This window comes from Phycodurus eques, chromosome 4, assembly GCF_024500275.1.
Source record: "Phycodurus eques isolate BA_2022a chromosome 4, UOR_Pequ_1.1, whole genome shotgun sequence".
Classification (NCBI taxonomy): Eukaryota; Metazoa; Chordata; class Actinopteri; order Syngnathiformes; family Syngnathidae; genus Phycodurus; species Phycodurus eques.
This window is the reverse complement of record NC_084528.1, coordinates 28732034-28751226: the sequence shown is the minus strand read 5'-3', so window position 1 is coordinate 28751226 and position 19193 is coordinate 28732034. Positions and strand designations below refer to the sequence as shown.

General features: G+C 39.1%; 2 protein-coding genes across 4 annotated transcripts in view; one reads left to right on the top strand and one right to left on the bottom strand.

Moving 5' to 3' along the window:
* The first annotated feature begins 529 nt into the window (after positions 1-529).
* zbtb32 (zinc finger and BTB domain containing 32) lies at positions 530-18670 on the top strand. Its single transcript, XM_061675075.1, has 5 exons — positions 530-599; positions 4652-5587; positions 7590-7678; positions 11349-11504; positions 11761-18670. The coding sequence occupies exons 2-5, from the start codon at positions 4674-4676 to the stop codon at positions 11997-11999; spliced, it is 1398 nt and encodes a 465-aa protein (XP_061531059.1). The 5' UTR covers positions 530-599; positions 4652-4673; the 3' UTR covers positions 12000-18670.
* Positions 15445-19193, bottom strand: part of kmt2bb (lysine (K)-specific methyltransferase 2Bb) — a 26392-nt gene continuing 22643 nt past the window's right edge. For all 3 annotated transcript variants that reach the window (XM_061675071.1, XM_061675074.1, XM_061675072.1), the window contains exon 36: positions 15445-17843. In XM_061675071.1, the coding sequence (XP_061531055.1) occupies positions 17568-17843 (276 nt within the window). In that variant the 3' untranslated portion in view covers positions 15445-17567. The remainder of the gene's footprint in view (positions 17844-19193) is intronic.

Sequence of the window (19193 nt, the reverse complement as noted above, 5' to 3'; positions counted from 1 at the left end):
GATGTTTGCATTTTGTATGTTTACGGAAACAAAACAAAACGAATGGTACCGCATGGTAATTGGTAATATGGATACAGTAAATGTAATTACAGCTACCTACTGTAGTAGGCAACACTTTGAGATGAGGCATTTTGTCTTTTTGTTTCATTGGACCATGCACCCAGCAATTAAATGAGGCACCGAGTCTATGATAGCGGAGGCCACTATTTGAAAATCTTGTAGATTTGCATGAAACATAAAGGACACCCACTCAATCTAATGACATCTGATACAAGAGTTGTATCAGAAAATTCTGTTTATTATTGTGACTGTAGTTAGCAGTGGTGGAGTTTCTAAAAATATTACAACACTCACATAGCTAAATAAGTTACCGAAATATGATCTCTCAGTATGATGCAGCAATCACACCAGTGATTGATTAAATGCCAAAAACAGGATAGCAATAAATGCGCAAATGAGAGCGAGATGAAGAGGAGGGACTACAAATGCAAAAAAGGAAACTACTCTCACTAAATGTACATCCCCAGTGACAAGTCACCTCACTGCAACGATGTAAGGCAGCCCAACATCCACCTGGGAGAATATTCACTATACATCAAGTAAGTGTCTTTCCGTAAGTAAACATATTTCAATACACTGGTCTGATGATTGCTCATGAGCTTTTGATCCACATATTTTAGAATTTCTGCAGACAATTTCGACTTCAGCACATTGTTTAGCGCGGAAGCTGAAGTTCATGTTCATGTCCAGTCGAGGGATGGATGTTTCCGTGAGTCGCAGCATTAGGTACACCTGCACAATCCTATTTGATGTAAAACAAGCGCTCCAGACACCATCTTTCTGTCTTTTAGAAGAGGGGCAAACAATTTGAAACAGCTCGCAGTATGATGCATTGCAGTTCTATACAACTACAAACTGCAACCTCGATAGTAAATATATTTCTCAACAAATACCTCTCTGACAAGCGTCAGTCAAATCTGAGCATCAATAACGTTTGATGTTGTCGTGTCGTCAGATTGCGCAGTGGTGCGGTGAGGGTGAATGGAACAAAGCGGCGGCAAAGCGCGGCACGCTTTGTAGAACACATGCAAAAGTCTTTCAATACAGCAAGTGTCATCGAGAGCGCAATGTTGTCAGAATCGCAGAAGAATATACAGTTGTGGTTGTAAGTTATTTCCTGCGGCAGAATGATACAACCTACATTTCTGGTAGAGAAGAGAGCTGAAATTGGGCACTAATGCGTATATTGATTTGACCCTGATCACAACAACTATTTGAAAAAGCAGCTGTACTGTAATTGCTTTTCATGTCCATACAGTTGTCACTGGATGTAAAGCTCTGAAAGTTGCAACATACTATATGCGTCATAATGAATAATGAATAAATTACATGAAACTCTTCTTCTATAATGTGGTTGTTTGTAAGTAACAGAGGCTTAGAACTGTAAATAAGTACAGCGTATAAACTGTATACAGCTCTTGAATAAATTGAAAGCCCAAAAAAAAGACATTTTTGAAATGTTGACTATTTTATTCAAAATAAAATAAATTATGATATTTGTATTAACAACTGTGGAGTTATGATTTCAGAAATGTATAGAATAATACATAAATGTACATTTTACTCACTCAAACATTTGCCTTTAAATAGCAACATCTGAGAGACTGATTATTTTTGCAGTGGTGGTAATTTTCTTTTTTTCCCGGAGTTGGATATATTTTATAGTGTATACTATCCTTCAAAAGTTTGAGGTCACTTAGAAATGCCATTACTTTTTGAGGTGAAGTAATATAGAGGTGTGTAAATACAAATACAAGACATCACAGTAGTGCGCAATAGTTTTGGGGTCACTAACAATCGTCCTTGTTTTTGAAAGATAAGCGCTGTTGACATTAAATTAACTACAAATACAGACTAAACATTGGAAATGGAAATATACATATATATATATATATATGTTTAGTCTCGGAAATGTGAAATGTGGTTTTATATAAAAAAAAAAAAAGCTTTTCTTTAAAAACAAAAAGGTCATTTCTAAGTAATTGTTAGAGGAATGGCGGAATACAGTATATATATGTAATATATATATATATATATATATATATATATATATATATATATATATATATGATTGGAAATTTACATAATTGTTGTGATATATATTATTATTTATAATATGATTATAATATATATTGCCAGGGATATTGACCATATCGTGTCAAGACAATACAAATTTTAATATATATAATTTTTTTATTTTTTTTTTGTGTAGGTTCACATTGAAAAGTCAAATATGACGCACCGACGTTTGAGCAGAGCACCTAACAATGATGGTATCATGTATCCTCGCAAATTGTAAATGTTGCAAACATGCTGAATGTGTAGTCAGGACACATAAACCACAGAAGAAAAAAAAAATAATATATATATATATATATTTTTTTTTTTTTTATTTTTATTTTTTTTTTTTAAACTGCCGCACATGTTCTCAAGAAATGCCAGTACGGAGGCAAGGAAATGTCATTTTGTTTCACATTTACTTTCCGTCCGTGAAAGGGGGTTGCGTACAGCGAACGCGGCCCATCACCTGCTGCGTCATCGTAAAAGTTAATTTGGCTCACAGCCGTTCATGCAACAGATTATATTGCGATTTCCTATGCATTTAATTATCATCATTGAAGCCCAGTTCAATTCTGAATTAGATGTCTGTGCTCTCTAAATGTTGATTACAATGTTAGTTATGTGTAGCAGATTTACTAGTCACGGACTTTATAGTGTGTAGGTGAGCACAGATTGTGAAATTTGTCACAAGACAAGTCCAATAGCCCACACTCAAACATCAGATATGACTGCCAGTGGATAAAAAAGATAAAGAGTTTATAAAAGTGAAAAAAAAGAAATGGAGTTTATCAAAGATAAAAAATAAAAAAAGGAGTACCACCAAATGTTTGCATTAGATTTGAATGGATATGTCCTATCAGGCAAGGAAGCATATTTGGTAAGATAATTTACCGTAAACTAAAATTTCCTGGTAACGTGGGTGCACAAAATGTCTCGTTTCCAAATGGACCAGCACTGTGAAGGAGCACAAATGTAGGAATAACACACAATTGGAAGCTTTATAATACAATATACTGTATAAATAAAGATCAAATGTGAAAAAGTTACCAATGTGGAACATTTTTTAATTACATACTACAATTACTTAAATTAAATAATTACTTATAAAATGATGACTTTTGTTATAATATTGTAAGTTTATACCTGTAACATTTGTCATTTTCTTCTTAGTTTATTCTGGTAAAAATATGACATTTTCTCATAATGTTATGACTTTATTGTTGTAAAATTCAGTTTTTCTTATATCGTAAAACTACAACTTTATTTTCACTTCATTCTCGTGATTATGACTTTTTTTTCCCTTTTCAATCAATTATGTTATTCTCCTAATATTGTCACCCCCCCCCCCCCCCCCTTCTTTTCAGAGTGGCCACAATACTATTTGATTGAGGAGTTGTTACATGATAAGCAATTGTTTTCTTTCTAATGAAGAAAATAAATCTTAAATTGTTCCGATTGCATGATTAAAATACTGGTGTTAAAATGAAAAAAAGATAAATACATGTCAAACACTAACAGAAAGAAAAACTGTAGTTTACCTAATATGTAGCCTAAACATTTTTTTTGCCACAGAAAAATGTCTGCCCAATGGACAATATAAGACATATGTTTGTATTATTAACTTAATGTTTTTTACGATTATTGTTTTCTTATTGTTGGATTTTTAACTACCCACGTTTGACTCAATTTCTTCATTTTGCTTTTTTTGTTAAGTTCTACATGCAACCTGGTAGCTGTGAAGTGTAGTAAATGCTAAAAATAAAATTTACCTCTCACAACAACTCTCTCACTCACCCCCCAAAAAAATCATTGTTACCAAAAAAGCTCCCAAACACCAAATTACACACACTCACCTAAAAAAACTTTTAACTCATTGAAAAACTCATATTTTACAAAGAAAACCTCTCACTTTCCAAAAAGTCATACACAGCAAAAAAACATTCATACTCACCCCCCCAAAAACTCACACAGACGCTAAAAAAGTCAGCAACCCTGGGCAAAAAATTTCCTCACATGCCAAAAAATTATCTCTCACAAACAAAAACTCTCTCACATTCCCAAAAGGCTGATGCATATTAAAAAAAAGGTATCTTATACACCTAAATCATCTTACAAAAACAATAAACCCTCAGACACACACACACAGAAATACAAAAAAAAAAACCTGCGTGAAACCTTTATGTCTGAGTGAGACCATTTTATGCAAATGTCCAAAATTGTGTGTGTAAACGGAAACCGTGTCAAAACTTGAATGTTGACTGGCTCCAGTATACATTAAGTCCATCACTCAGTCTGTTGCCGGCAACTGAGAGTGTGTTTTTTTTTGTGTGTGTGAGAGGGTTTTTTGTTGTTGTTGTTGTTGCATGTGAGAGTTTTTTGGGTGAGTGAGAGTAGTTTTTGGTGAATATGAGCGGTAAGTGGTATTTTCAGCCAAAATGGCACCTCTTAGTTATCAACCTAGCAACATGATCCATCTCAACACAATGTTTTTTTTCCCTTGTCTGTTCTTTTGTCTGTCCACATTGCTTAGAACATTACAACACACTTCCGCGATGATCCGACTCGACAACACTCAATACTTCCATTTCCTGCATCGAGCCAACGCTTTACGCCGCTCGGGTTCATTGTGCGATGCCCTCATCTCAGTGAAGAACCAGACTTTTAAGGCTCATCGGCTGGTGCTGGCCTGTGCTAGCAGGAGACTTGCAAAGAAACTCGCCCAGGCGGAAACAGACCAAGAGGTCCACTGTACATTGGAGGATCTCTCAGCCAGAACCTTCCAGCAGGTCCTGGACTTCGCCTACACGCAGAGTCTGGAGGTGTCCGAGGACGACCTGCGGCACCTGCTCGAAGCCGCTCAGTTTTTGGAGATGCAAACATTGGAGGAGCAGTGCCGGCGCCACTTGGACGCCCTCCTCCACAGGACGGGAGAAGTGGGCGAAAGACACGAACGAAATAGTGAGAGTGATGAGGAAGCGGAGGTCAAGAAAAAGAGACATGAAGAGGAGAAACTGCAAGAGACTCCTGTGGTCAAAAACATCACAGCGAGCATAACTGCAGAAGAGGCAAGAAAAAAGTCCAGATTGTCGACTTCCAGTAGAGAGAGCGTCATCACCAGCTCAGCTTCCAAATTGTCCTCCTCTCCTTGGACCATCCCAAACCACATGTGGAACTCTGTAAGCACCCTGAGACGCATAGCCGAGAACTACTCCACCTTAATGGGAGCTCACCCCCAGCCGGTCCCTGCAGCACACGCCACCGCCTTCCCCACAGCCCGCATCGTCCCTCTGCTAGGAGCCCATTTCCAGTCCCCTGCTCAGCACTCTGTAGTGGCAAGCTTGCATCCACACTATGCACAACATCTTTACGTCGGCAACACGGGGACGGCGGCTAACATCGAGACAGGCCGCCTGCAGAGGATGAGAAAAAAGGCCAGACAGAAGGCAGACAAGACCAGTGAGATCAGGTAAGTCGGCGCATATGCACCGTCTGTCCGACTGTATAATATAGGATGCATATCATACTGACATTAATATACATTTTATATGTAGTATATAATTCATAAACCATATTTACGTCATTTAAAAAAGAAAAATTCGGCAGCAGTCCCTTACACGCCCATTCCCTTCATTTTCCTTTTGCCTGAAACGTTATTAATCATCAGTCTATTTTTTTCCTCAGGTTGTGCTATTATTACATTATTTCCCCTAATTTGCTTGAGTTTCCCCTTAAGAGCTTTACAATACCTGACTCATCGACATGTGCCGGCACATGCTGTCTATTACAGAGAAAATGAACAAACCCAAAAATCTGAACTACGAATGAAAATAATGATGTTTTTATTATTATTATTATTATTATTATTATTATTGTCTACCATGGCTCGAAACAGGCGTAACACTCTTAATGAATTGTTTTGAATCAATGTGCACTGTTAATTGTTCCACACTGTAATACCCTAATAGTGTGTGTGTGTGTGTGTCTAGGGGAGTCCCCTATATTTCTCCCCTCCTTTGCACAAATCAAGATTTTCCGCGCGGCAAAAAGTGCAACATTTTTTTATTTTTTTTTTAACACTCTGTGAAACTGTTTTTGAACTTTGTGGAAAAAAACAACTATTACTTTGTTTCGCTGAATGATCCTCTTCCTCCCACTTCAATGCAACGTAAAACTTAAAACCACCGTTAAGCCCGAACGACTTCACAGTATTTATCCTGTGGTTGAAAGGAAGTTATACACTCACAGGCCACTAGATTAGGTACACCTGCACAACCTGATGAGCTGCATTACAAGAGATGCCTCTCATCATTCTGCATTTATAAATGAATATTGTGGACGTTTACAACCATAATAGTAGTTATATAATTATATTAATACCTTTCTGACAGTGCAAACACACGATATGACTGTATTACGTTTCGATAGGCTGATGTACGTATTTAGTTCTTGGTTTTTACTCACTCAAAATGATTAAACATTTTCTTCAGGTACTTCAGCTTCCTCCCACATTCTAAAAAGAGGCACGTTAGGTTCATTAAAGACAATTAATGACTCTAAAGTGTCCGTAGAGTGTGAATTGCTGTTTGTCTACCGTATGCAGTATGTGCCTTGCAATTGGGTTGCCTAATTAAATTTACCTAATTAAAGTGGCAGCAAATTCTTACCCTATTTATTGGGTAGATTCTACAGGTTTTTAATTTTTATTTTTATTTTATAACACACAAGGTTTGCTTGTTCAGTTCATAACTCAAAAATGGACATTAGATGAGGATAAGCAAAACTGCCACACAAAAAAAAAATAGTGGCTGGTTAATTTTGCAATTGTTGTTTTTATATGACTTATATTTACAAAGTAAAACAAGCTATTGGGAAAAAAATAGGAGTCATCAGTAGGCCTACTTAAAATGCTCAAAAATTGTATTGTACTCATAACAACTGAGTTACTACTACAAGAAAATGTGTTTTTGAGTGAGGTTAGTATTGGGGAATGACTGATTCTAACTGCTTTACAGGTTTAAAGTTTTGTCAACTTGTTTATTTTTATTAAGATGCACTGTTTTACAAGTGTAGGAGAAGGCTAGTGGTACACAGTTTTATATTTCATTATAAATAGAATTTGTGCTTTTTTAAGGAAACAAGTAGTGATAGTACTGTAGTAACAGTAGTAGTAATAGCAGGATCGGTAGTATTGGTAGCAGTAGTAGAAGTGGTACACATTATATTTCACTATAAATAGGAGTTATGATTTTCTTTTTACAGATTTACAGCCTCATAGTGACATATACATCTATTATATATATATATATATATATATATATATATATATTTTTTTTTTTATTTTTTTTTTTTATTTTTTTATTTTTTTTTTTTTAAAGCATTAACATGTTTCATTGTCTGATAGTGTGGGATAAAAAGCGAGCCTGTTATTATTTTTCATTTGGAAACAAATGGCTTAATTTTGTCTACAGTTGCCCTGACGTGCACAAAGGCGACACGGTCAATGACGGCAAGCACTGCAGCTCATGTCCGCGCCGTGATCCAGCCTCTTCGCCACCAGGTAACCCTACACCATAACACACAGTATACAACAGCATGCCTCGGTGGTGTTAGTGCAAAAGAGTGTCATCAAGTCTGTCGCACCGTGCAAAATATAATGTAACACTTTGAGGAAAAAAAAAAAAAGAAAGAAAGAAAAAAACACTTGTCATGACCTCCAACGTTGAGCTAACGCAGTGGAAAGTAATGAGAGTTGCGGTTGAGTGAGCATGGTGCAGAATGTGGTTTACTAGATACAGCTATGCTGCAGTACAGTATGTCCTGTACACAAGTGTGGTGTGTGCACAGAAACATCCCACAAGCTATACCTGATTGCTGACATAGCTGTATAGTATGATACTTCACCCTCCAGCTTTTGTGTAAGAGCATGTATGTGTGCACTGTCCATGTGTTTGTAGAGCTTTTTCTTTATCTTACATCTCTGCTGAATGGCACATCATGCTCTTACCACACAAGAGATAAGTTCAAAACCGTCCTCCTGCACAAGTGTGTAAATAGACAAATATCTATACAGTAAAAGGACAGATAAGACTAATGCAGTGCGATACCAAAACTACCTATCAATGGACTCCATCTTGACGACTAAGCGTCCTAATTTCGTGAGAAAGTAAATGGAAAATGGAGTGCACTTACTGTATATAGCGCTTTATCTATAACATCACAGTGCCCTCAGCACTTGGCAAAGGCTCACATTCACAGATTCATGCACACATTCAGAATCAGAATCATCTTTATTTGTATGTCCAAAAAACACACAAGGAATTTGTCTCCGGTAGTTGGAGCCGCTCTAGTACGACAACAGACAGTCAATTGACAGAGAACACTTTTGAGACATAAAGATATTGAGAAAAAACAGTCACTGAGCAATAAAGGGTTGCTCGCTATCTGGTAATGCCGGTACATTTTTTTTTTTTTTTTTTTGACAATTGTGCAAAAAGATGCAGAGTCGTCTAGCACTTAGAGCAGTTCGAAAGACTAATATTGCAATAGTCCGGTGCAATGACCATTGTGCAAAGGGCGCCGATACTTCTAGCGAGTAGTGCGATAATCTGGGACAAGGTTGATTGTGCAAATGTTGCAGATACTCCTCAATTAGTGTGCAAATGGAGCAGATGCTACTCTGGCATGAGTGGCCAGTATTGGCCAACAACAGATATGCAAATAGTGCAGCGTGGCGAGACTACTACAGTGAGTGCACAAGTAATATATAATTGGCCCCACAGAAATGTGACAACAAACTCAAGTCAAAACATTACCAGCATGTTGTAATGGAATTGTAGGTTAGGTGTTTAAGAAGTAGATTGCAAGAGGGAAGAAGTTGTTGGAATGTCTGCTAGTTCTAGTTTGCATTGATCGGTAGCGCCTACCTGAGGGAAGGAGCTGGAAGAGCTGGTGACCGGGATGTGGAGGGTCCGAGAAGATTTTGCACGCTCTTCTCTAGTTCTGGCAGCGTGCAAGTCCTCAAGGGTGGTAGGGGGGTACCGACAATCCTTTCAGCAGTTTTGATTGTCCGTTGCAGTCGGAGTTTGTCCTTTTTTGTACCAGCACCAAACCAGACTGTGATTGAAGAACACAGGACTGATTCGATGACCGCTGTGTAGAACTGCCTCAGCAGCTCCTGTGGCAGGCCGTGCTTTCTCAGAAGCCATAGGAAATACATCCTCTGCTGGGCATTTTTGAGGACGGAGTTGATGTTGGTCACCCACTTCAGGTCCTGAGGGACTGTAATTCCCAGGAACTTGAAGGTCTCGCCGGTTGACACAAGGCAGCTGGACAACGTGAGGGGCAGCTGTGGCGAAGGATGCCTCCTGAAGTCCACAATCATCTCAACAGTCTTGAGCGCGTTCAGCTCCAGTTTGTGTCAGCCGCACCACAGCTCCAGCCGCTCCACTTCCTGTCAATATGCAAACTCGTCACCGTCCTTGATGAGGCCGATGACAGTGGTGTCATCTGCAAACTTCAGGAGTTTCACAGCCGGGTGCGCTGCGGTGCAGTCGTTCGTGTAGAGAGAGAAGAGCAGCGGAGAGAGGACACAACCTTGGGGCGCTCCAGTGCTGACGCTGTGTTGTGTCCTACCCGTCAGAAAGCTGTAAATCCACTGGCAGATGGCGCTGAGCTGGAGAAGCTTGGATGGAAAGGAGTTCAGGGATAATGGTGTTGAACGCTGAGCTGAAGTCCACGAACAGGATCCTCGCGTAGGTCCCTGGACTGTCGATGTGCAGTCCCATGTTGACTGCATCATCCGCAGACCTGTTCGCTCGGTAGGCAAACTGCAGGGGGTCCAGCAGGGGACCTGTGACGCTCTTGAGGTGGTCCAGCACGAGATGTTCAAAGGACTTCATGACGAGGTCAAGGCGACAGGCCTGTAGTCATTTAGACCCGAGATTGTATGTTTTCTTGGGGACTGGAATGATGGTGGAGCATTTGAAACAGGATGGTACTTCGCACAGTTCCAGAGATCTATTGAAGATCTGTGTGAAGACTGGAGCGAGCTGGTCCGCTCAGACTTTGAGGCAGGATGGGGACACATGGTCTGGGCCTGCCGCTTTGTTAATCTTTTGTTGTTTGAAGATGCGTCTCAGATCCTGTTCGCGGATGGTTAACACAGAAGTCGGTGGAGTGATAGTGGTCGGTGGTGTGGCTGGGTGGGTGTGGGGTGTGAAAGTGTCCTTTTCAAATCTGCAGTAGAAGGTGTTCAAGTCGTTGGCTAGTGTGCTATTGTTCTCAGCTTGGGGGGGATCGTCGCTTGTAATTTGTCAGCGATTGGAATCCATGCCAGACCGATTTAGAGTTGTTAGCGCTAAACTGTTTTTCCAACTTTGCTGCGTAGTTCCTCTTTGCAATGTTAATTTCTTTCTTTAATTTCTTCTTTTCTTTCATACATCAATGGATGCCTGCTGCCAGACAAGGCGCTGCCAGGGCCTCTGGGTTCAGTGTCTTGCCCAGTGGGCTCCATTTTTTTTATACGACTTCCCCTAATTAAGGTCACAGGCTATAATATTATTTGTTTAAATAACAAAAATTTAAATAACACGACACAGTACTTTGAAAGTGGAATTGTAATGTCAAGGGTGTCAAATAGATTTTTGTTGCGGGCCACGTTGTAGTTACGGTTTCCCTCAGAGGGACGTTATGACTGTGAAACAATATAAATGTCTATGTCTATGTCTAAATGGCTCATCATATTATATATACACAACAACTTGATGGGTAACTAGTTTTAAAATCTGAAGTCAAGAATAATTGTTCAACTATAGTTCAATTAGCTGTAAAGGGGGCTTTGTAGCAAAACATGCTTAGAATAGCTCAACATTATTTATTACATATAAAAATTGGAAACATTGGAGTCAGATCCTAGACTTACCACCTTTTTGTATTTAATGGGATTTATGCTCTAAATTGCCTATGTTATGCCGCCATCATGTCAGTACAGTACAGATATACGATCTTGTCCGATATATAACATAACCACATTGTCTCACCTTTATCACTTCTACACTAAGAAAAATGGCAGGAAACACGATTCAACTGTGGCATCATATTTTACTACATAGTACAAAACAGATTGGAATTTAGCACAGAGGCATTTTCATGTATGAATGGGACTACTCCATTTTAAAATTTAATCATGATTTGTTTTTGTTTTTTCTTGCACCTTGCTGTTTGAACAGGTGAGGCCTGTGCACGGTGTCGCCTCTTTGTGACAGACTGTGAATCCAAATCCAATGGACAAGACTTGAGAGGCGAAAGACCCTACCAGTGCCAACATTGTCCCAAGAAGTTTAGTCTCAAACATCAACTGGACACGCATCACCGAATTCACACAGGTAAGATAATATTGTATCACTGAATCATACTAACTGATATGAAAAGGGCAAAATTCTAAGAGAATATTTTGGGAGACTGTGGTAAATGTCAGTTGTAATGTACTTAATATACAGTATGTAAAGGAATTAATGTTCAAGTTCTGCTAAAACTTGGTAATCAGTCGAGGGCATCCATCTCTGCTGACCTGTGAGTTTAAGCGAATTGCTCGAATGTAAAAGTAAACACACCTCTTTATGTGCTCCTGTCGATCCAAAGGTGAGAAACCCTTCGAGTGTCGTCTGTGTGGTCAGCGCTCCCGGGACTTCTCAGCCATAATCAAGCACCTGCGGACTCACGGCGGGGCGTCTCCTTACCGGTGCACCCTGTGCTTGGAGTTCTGCAGCAGTCTGGTGGCCATGCAGAGTCACGTCAAGAGGCACCCGGTGCACGACTTCCCCCCTGACTGGAGCATCAGAAGAACCTACCTGTACACGTCACACATCACTCAACATTGACATCTCATACAAGGAATGATCCATACAACGATGCACTTACCTTCTTCTTGCAACACGTGCCAATTGACCCACGGTGGACCTTCGGTCTGTTTTAAAAATCAAATGTGATCCTTGAACATAAAAGTTAGCCCACCTTTGGGTTATCCAAAATTTTTAACTTAAGACAAAATGATTGGCCCATTTGAGAAAACTACGCTCATAATTAACTGTTGCATATCAATATTAAAATCAAAGCTTGAAATAAAAATTCTTATACAAAGGGGAATTGGGCTACACTGAATAAAAAAACCTAGAACTTACTAGAAAAGGAAAGCTGTATTCAACAGACAATATCAGAAGTCTAACAAAGTAAAACCCCAATTCCAATTAAGTTGGGACATTGTGTTAAACCTAAATAAAAACAGAATACAATGATTTGCAAATCATGTTCAACCTATATTTAATTGAATACACTACAAAGACAAGATATTGAATGTTCAAAGTGATAAACTTTATTATTTTTAGCAAATAATCATTAACTTAGAATTTTATGGCTGCCACATGTTATCCAAAATTTTTAACTAAAGACAAAATGATTGGCCCATTTGAGAAAACTACGCTCATAAGTAACTGTTGCATATCAATATTAAAATCAAACGTTGAAATAAAAATTCTTATACAAAGGGGAATTGGGCTACACTGAAAAAAAAAAAAAACCTAGAACTTACTAGAAAAGGAAAGCTGTATTCACCAGACAATATCAGAAGTCTAACATAAAGTAAAACCCCAATTCAAATTAAGTTGGGACGTTGTGTTAAACCTAAATAAAAACAGAATACAATGATTTGCAAATCATGTTCAACCTATATTTAATTGAATACACTACAAAGACAAGATATTTAATGTTCAAAGTGATAAACTTTATTGTTTTTAGCAAATAATCATTAACTTAGAATTTCAGGGCTGCAACACGTTCCAAAAAAGCTGGGACAGGTGGCAAAAGAGACGGAGAAAGTTGAGGAATGCTCATCAAACACCTGTTTGGAACACCCCACAGGTGAACAGGCTAATTGGGAAGAGGTGGGTGCCATGGGCATAAAAGGAGCTTCCCTGAATTGCTCAGTCATTTACAAGCAAAGATGGGGTGAGGTTCACCTCTTTGTGAACTAGTGCGTAAGAAAATAGTCAAATAGTTTCAGGACAATGTTCCTCAACGTACAATTGCAAGGAATTTAGGGATTTCATCATCTACGGTCCATAATATCGTCAAAAGGTTCAGAGAATCTGGAGAAATCACTGCATGTAAGCGGCAAGGCCGAAAACCAACATTGGATGCCCGTGACCTTCGATCCCTCAGGCGGCACTGCATCAAAAACCGACATCAATGTGTAAAGGATATCACCACATGGGCTCAAGAACACTTCAGAAAACCAATGTCAGTAAATACAGTTCGGCGCTACATCCGTAAGTGCAACTTGAAACTCTACTATGCAACGCAAAAGCCATTTATCAACAACACCCAGAAACTTCTCTGGGCCCAAGCTCATCTAAGATGGACTAATGCAAAGTGGAAAAGTGTTCTGTGGTCCGACGGGTCCACATGTCAATTGTTTTGGGAAATTGTGGACGTCGTGTCACTGGGCCAAAGAGGAAAAGAACCATCCGGACTGTTATGGACGCAAAGTTCAAAAGCCAGCATCTGTGATGGTATGGGCGTGCGTTAGTGCCAATGGCATGGGTAACTTACACATCTGTCAAGGCACCATTAATGCTGAAAGGTACATAGAGGTTTTGGAGAAACATATGGTGCCATCCAAGCAACGTCTTTTTCATGGACGTCCCTGCTTATTTCAGCAAGACAATGGCAAACCACATTCTGCACGTGTTACAACAGCGTGGATTCGTAGTAAAAGAGTGCGGGTACGAGAATGGCCTGCCTGCGGTCCAGACCTGTCTCCCATTGAAAATGTGTGGCGCATTATGAAGCGTAAAATACGACAACGGAGCCCCGGACTGTTGAACAGCTGAAGTTGTACATCAAGCAAGAATGGGAAAGAAGTCCACCGAAAAAGTTTCAACAATTAGTGACCTCAGTTCCCAAACGTTTATTGAATGTTGTTAAGAGAAAAGGTGATGTAACACAGTGGTAAACATGACCCTGTCCCAGCTTTTTTGGAACATGTGGCAGCCATAAAATTCCAAGTTAATGATTATTTGGTCAAAACAATAACGTTTAGCAGTTTCAACATTAAATATTTTGTCTTTGTAGTGTATTCAATTAAATATAGGTTGAACATAATTTGCAAATCATTGTATTCTGTTTTTATTTAACGTCCCAACTTCATTGGAATTGGGGTTGTACAAATTTATCGCAACAGAAGATTCTCATGCAACACGACCGCTCTGCGTAACAGGCTACGTGACGACAGGCTTGCGAAACAAGGCAATAAAGCCCTCAAACCTGCCCCAAAAGAAAGCACTGAATACCTTGCTTCCATTTCAAACACGCTATCATCTTCAATGACAGCAAAACAAATAAAGCTACAGCGTATAATGGAGAGATATAGTAACACACTTCGAGCGTCAATGTCTCCCATTACCCCAAGATGGGTCTGGCTCACTGAAGGGAAATAAGTGGGGTGCTCACACTTATTGCAACTAGGCCTACATTCAGCATAATGCTGAGTTGTATTGGTTCCCATGCCAAATCTCAGACTTGAAGTCTGAGACACTGTGATGTATGACATGATGCATACATTGCAAGACCACATTTCAGCATGAAATCAAACTATTGATATTACTGTGAAAAGTGCCTTACGTCTTCTGACCTGAATCTTCTCCCCTTGTGGTGAGGATTGGACAACCCTTTCCATACTGATTCAAAGACAGCAACTAAAGAGCAAGCAAAGGCATGATTAAGTTTAACGACAATGTTTACATCAATTATCCTCATTACTATTTTTCATTGATACAAGAAGCTCAGTAAATTTAAACCAGGAGTCGACCAAGATAAACCTTAAAAGAAAAAAATAAATAAATACACCGACCTGTGGGCGGTGTTGCCACATCCTGTTATTTCCTGTCACTTGATGATTCCTTCTCAATGATTCAGCAGGAAGCTCTCAGGAAATATCCTCTCCAGCTGAGGCTATAAACTGCGTTATGCATGTGTTGTATCCTGCAGAGTGGACTTGGCTGCTGCTCCCATCAAATTGTGGAGCATCTGTTTAACCTTACACGAAAACTACCTTAAAAATCTTCAGCACAATTGTAGAACACTCCTAAACCTGTGATGCCTTACCACCGATTCATGAGAGATTATCAGGTATGCCATGAAAGATTATCCAGTTGATCAAAAAAAAAAAAAAAAGAGCGGGAACTGAACGAGCCTGGCAAATGCACCTCTACATCATTGGTGACATGATATAAACATAAAATATATTGATAAAGACATAAATACAACATATTTATTGAAACATCTTAACATCTTTATTTAAACAAATAATATAAATTAAAAAAGTGCATAGAAAAATTAAACAGGTTTAGAAATACGTGTACAAATATTTACAAACTCAGGGTTTATTTGTACATGGTAACAAAGACATAAATTTAAAGATCACAATTTTCCTCATTTGTCTTTTACACTTACTTTAAAATAACCCTACTATATATATTTATATATTTATATATTTGTGTGTGTGTATATATAACATATAGCTTTCTTAACAGATTCTGGGCAAGATGGTCTTGATCTTTTTTTCTTTTTTTTCAGGTTTGATTACAATTTTGCATCCTTCATTGAAAACACAAACACACACACCTAAAATGACACAAAGTCAAGTGCTGACAAGCACACACCAGCTCTGCAGACATTAAAACAGAGTTATCCTCCATTTTTGCATCAGTATTCCCAAACATCTGTCATGACAGCTGAGGTAGAATCCTTGCAATGAGTTGTGAGTGACTCTGTTCCGTTTTTTTTTTTTTAGCTAGGTGATTGACACTAAATCTGGGCTCCATCTCAGTGATTGGACATGCAGAATGGACACAGATGTTGACACAAACATTGAAATTCTGCTCAAAAACCTTTGGGGGGTGGGGGGTGGAATTGGGGAGCATGGGTTTAAGGAGGCAAACAGTGCTCAATTTACTTCTGTGGCAATCTCCAAGACTGTCAGTTATTTGTCACAACAACAACAAAAAAAAAGAAATAAAATTAAGATATTCTTTAAAATACCTGGTTCAAAATTTTTCAAAAATAAGGCCATAAATGTATGACTCGATTGCCTCAACAGAAAATTCAAGTAAATTAAAACAAAGGACAACACTTGTAAACAAAACGGGTACTAAAAATGGAGCTGTACACCCACCACCATTTATACAAAACAACCTTTCAGCATTAAAAGTAAAAATCAAAAATGCGAATAAATATCACGACTAATTTCAAACAGTGTGAATTCAATTACGCTCATTAAAAGACAGTACTGAACATCACTAAGAACAACATTTCCTTATTACCTAAAATTAGGTGCTGAGTGCATTCTCCCCGGCTCTGTTTTCCACATCAATGGCTTGTTGCGATGCAAAGTATGTGCACCATGTTCACAAAAAGCCTGTTGCAGGAGCTGAACGCACACACTCTGTGGCAATTCACACCAGCACTCTCTCCCCGATTTACAGATAAACAGTAGCGGGTTTCGCAAAATGGGAATTCGTGCGGCCGTTTATGTGCAACTGTGGGGCAGTCTTGCTGGAATAGCTAACGAGTAGAGCCGAATAAATAACTTTCTAAAACGTTTTGGTTTGGATAGTGTTTGCTACATACACTGTACATCAAAGAAGCCTATTAATTTCACTGAAATGTTTATCTCTAAAAATGGACAGAGAAGATGATGAGTTATCCAATGTTGTTAAGTACTGCCAGAGAGCATTTATTTAAAATATGTGTTCTGAAAAGGGTGAACACCCAGCTAAACCAAGTATTAACTGCAGGACATCTCAGTCCTGAGAATACCTTTCAATGCTTAGCACCATGGTTGTCATCTGGAAGGGGGGAAAAAAGCAATAAAACATGTCCACAAAACGAAACGTGTCAAAAAGTAAAATAAGGTTCGGGTGAAATGTATGGCTGAAGAACTGACCTCACTACAACACAGACAGGGCATTAATGTTCCCTTCAACTACCAGATGGAGCAAAGATGATTACGAATGTACTACAGAAAGACAACTCCTCTCCTCCGGAAAAAGACCAAAACCTAAGGTATCTCTGAAAGCCAAGCAGTAGCTTTTCAGCATTGATTTTCAACAAATAAGGCTTGATGTGTGTATCCAAGAAATGTGGCCCCAACCATATTATAAATAATCAAAACGTGAGACGTCGTCACAGGCAGCCAAGGGTACCGTTCTAACACGCATCAGTGTAGGACAACCTCCTCTTCTGCTCCTCCGATCCATGCACACGGAACAATGTCAACTTGTCTCAAAAGTAGCTGAGTGCCTTCAACATGTCGGGAGCTCCATCCAGTGCCACCTTAATTTAAGGCTTTCGAGTAAACAAGAATCTCTCCGTTTCAAACAACGACCGATCTCTCAGTTGAGGAAACGTCGACAGCGCCGGGCGCCGCAGTTACAGTTGAGCTTGTTGCTGGCGTCCTCAATAGGGAACTTGTAGTCATAGGTCAGCTCCTCTCCCCTGTAGATCTTCCTCAAAGCAAAGATGACTATGTGCTTGCGGCCCTCCACATTGATCACTCGCGAGTAGCAGTTGGGCTCACATGAGTGGTTGATGAATCTGGCCGCGTTGCCGTGCATGGTCGCATCCACCACATCAAAATCATCGATACGGAACATGTAACAGCCAATACCCTGGCAAAACAGAACACAACAAACTCATTTGGTCCCTTTCTTGTCTACTTTTCATTTTATATAATGCAGAGTTCCACAGTTTAATGTTCATTCCCTTGCTATATCGTATGCCTTCTGTGTAGTACCACTGTGTCAAAGATGCAGCGTTATTAAAAGCAAGAAGAAAGGCCAGAGAAGGTCCCAGACTAATGGTACCAGACAGAAAGGCCCGCCACACACAGAGCGACGCGACTTAATTACAGTTCCCCGCCACACACCTACTAATGCGCTGCAATAGAAAAACTGCAACCCCTGATGCCACTGTATACCGGACTGTCATATTTTTTTATTAAACCACGAAAAAAATGGTGTGATTGTCAAGGAAGATGCGGATCTCTCTGGCTTCTGTAGCTCTATCATAATGCAAGGGAAGGAGACTGTCATAAATAAATGAGTATGTATATTTGAGAGGCTGTTTATTAATTAATAGTTGTTTCCACAGGCCAGAGAGAATATATGCCCGTAAGTATTGTTGCATGCACTATTTGTATGTGTTTTTGCTCCGTGGGTGTTAAAGTTGCAGCTGTTTGAAGGTTTAGAATTACTGTAACAGCCATGCTAATTTCTATTAGCCTGTCTATGGGTTTGTTTATGTGTTTGTTTGTTTTCATTGATTTGAATTTGTTTGACATTATATGTTAGGTTTAAGGCTATCGGACTTCCATGAGACAAAAATATGTTGTTTGGATGAACATTTTGGTGTTTAACGATACAATGTTTAATTCTCTTTTGTTGTATCTGTGAGTTGTGCAGTAAACTAGCTGGGAGTGACAAACGGCTTGAAGCAACCCTGCTTTACCTCTTTTTTGGAGAGCTGCAAGTGAGAGTGAGAACAAATGTTAAAGAAATGGTTTAAAAAGTGTCTTTTCATAAGTTTATGTTTGTTTATACCATGTGGAAGAGGTAAAACTATAACATATATGGTCTCTATATTCTGGATTTTCACCTTTTGCGTCTGGAACTTATGCCCCGCGATAAATGGGGCTTCACTGTACTTACCGTAATTTCTCATGTGTAATGCGCACCACCTCCCCCCCACCCAAAATTGTCAAAAGTCAATAGTGCGCATTATACATAGGTATAGGGGCAAATGGAAAAAAACTTTCACATTTTATAAATGTATGCCGCCACCTAGTGGTTATGAAAAAGCTGTAAACTTTCATTCCAAAATGCCACCACCACCTAGTGGTTATAAAAAAGGTCTAGCCTACACTTTCATTCCATTATGACGGGGGTTACGTATGACTGCATATATGTACAGTTGTGCTCATAAGTTTACATACCCTGGCAGAATTTGTGAAATATAGTTTT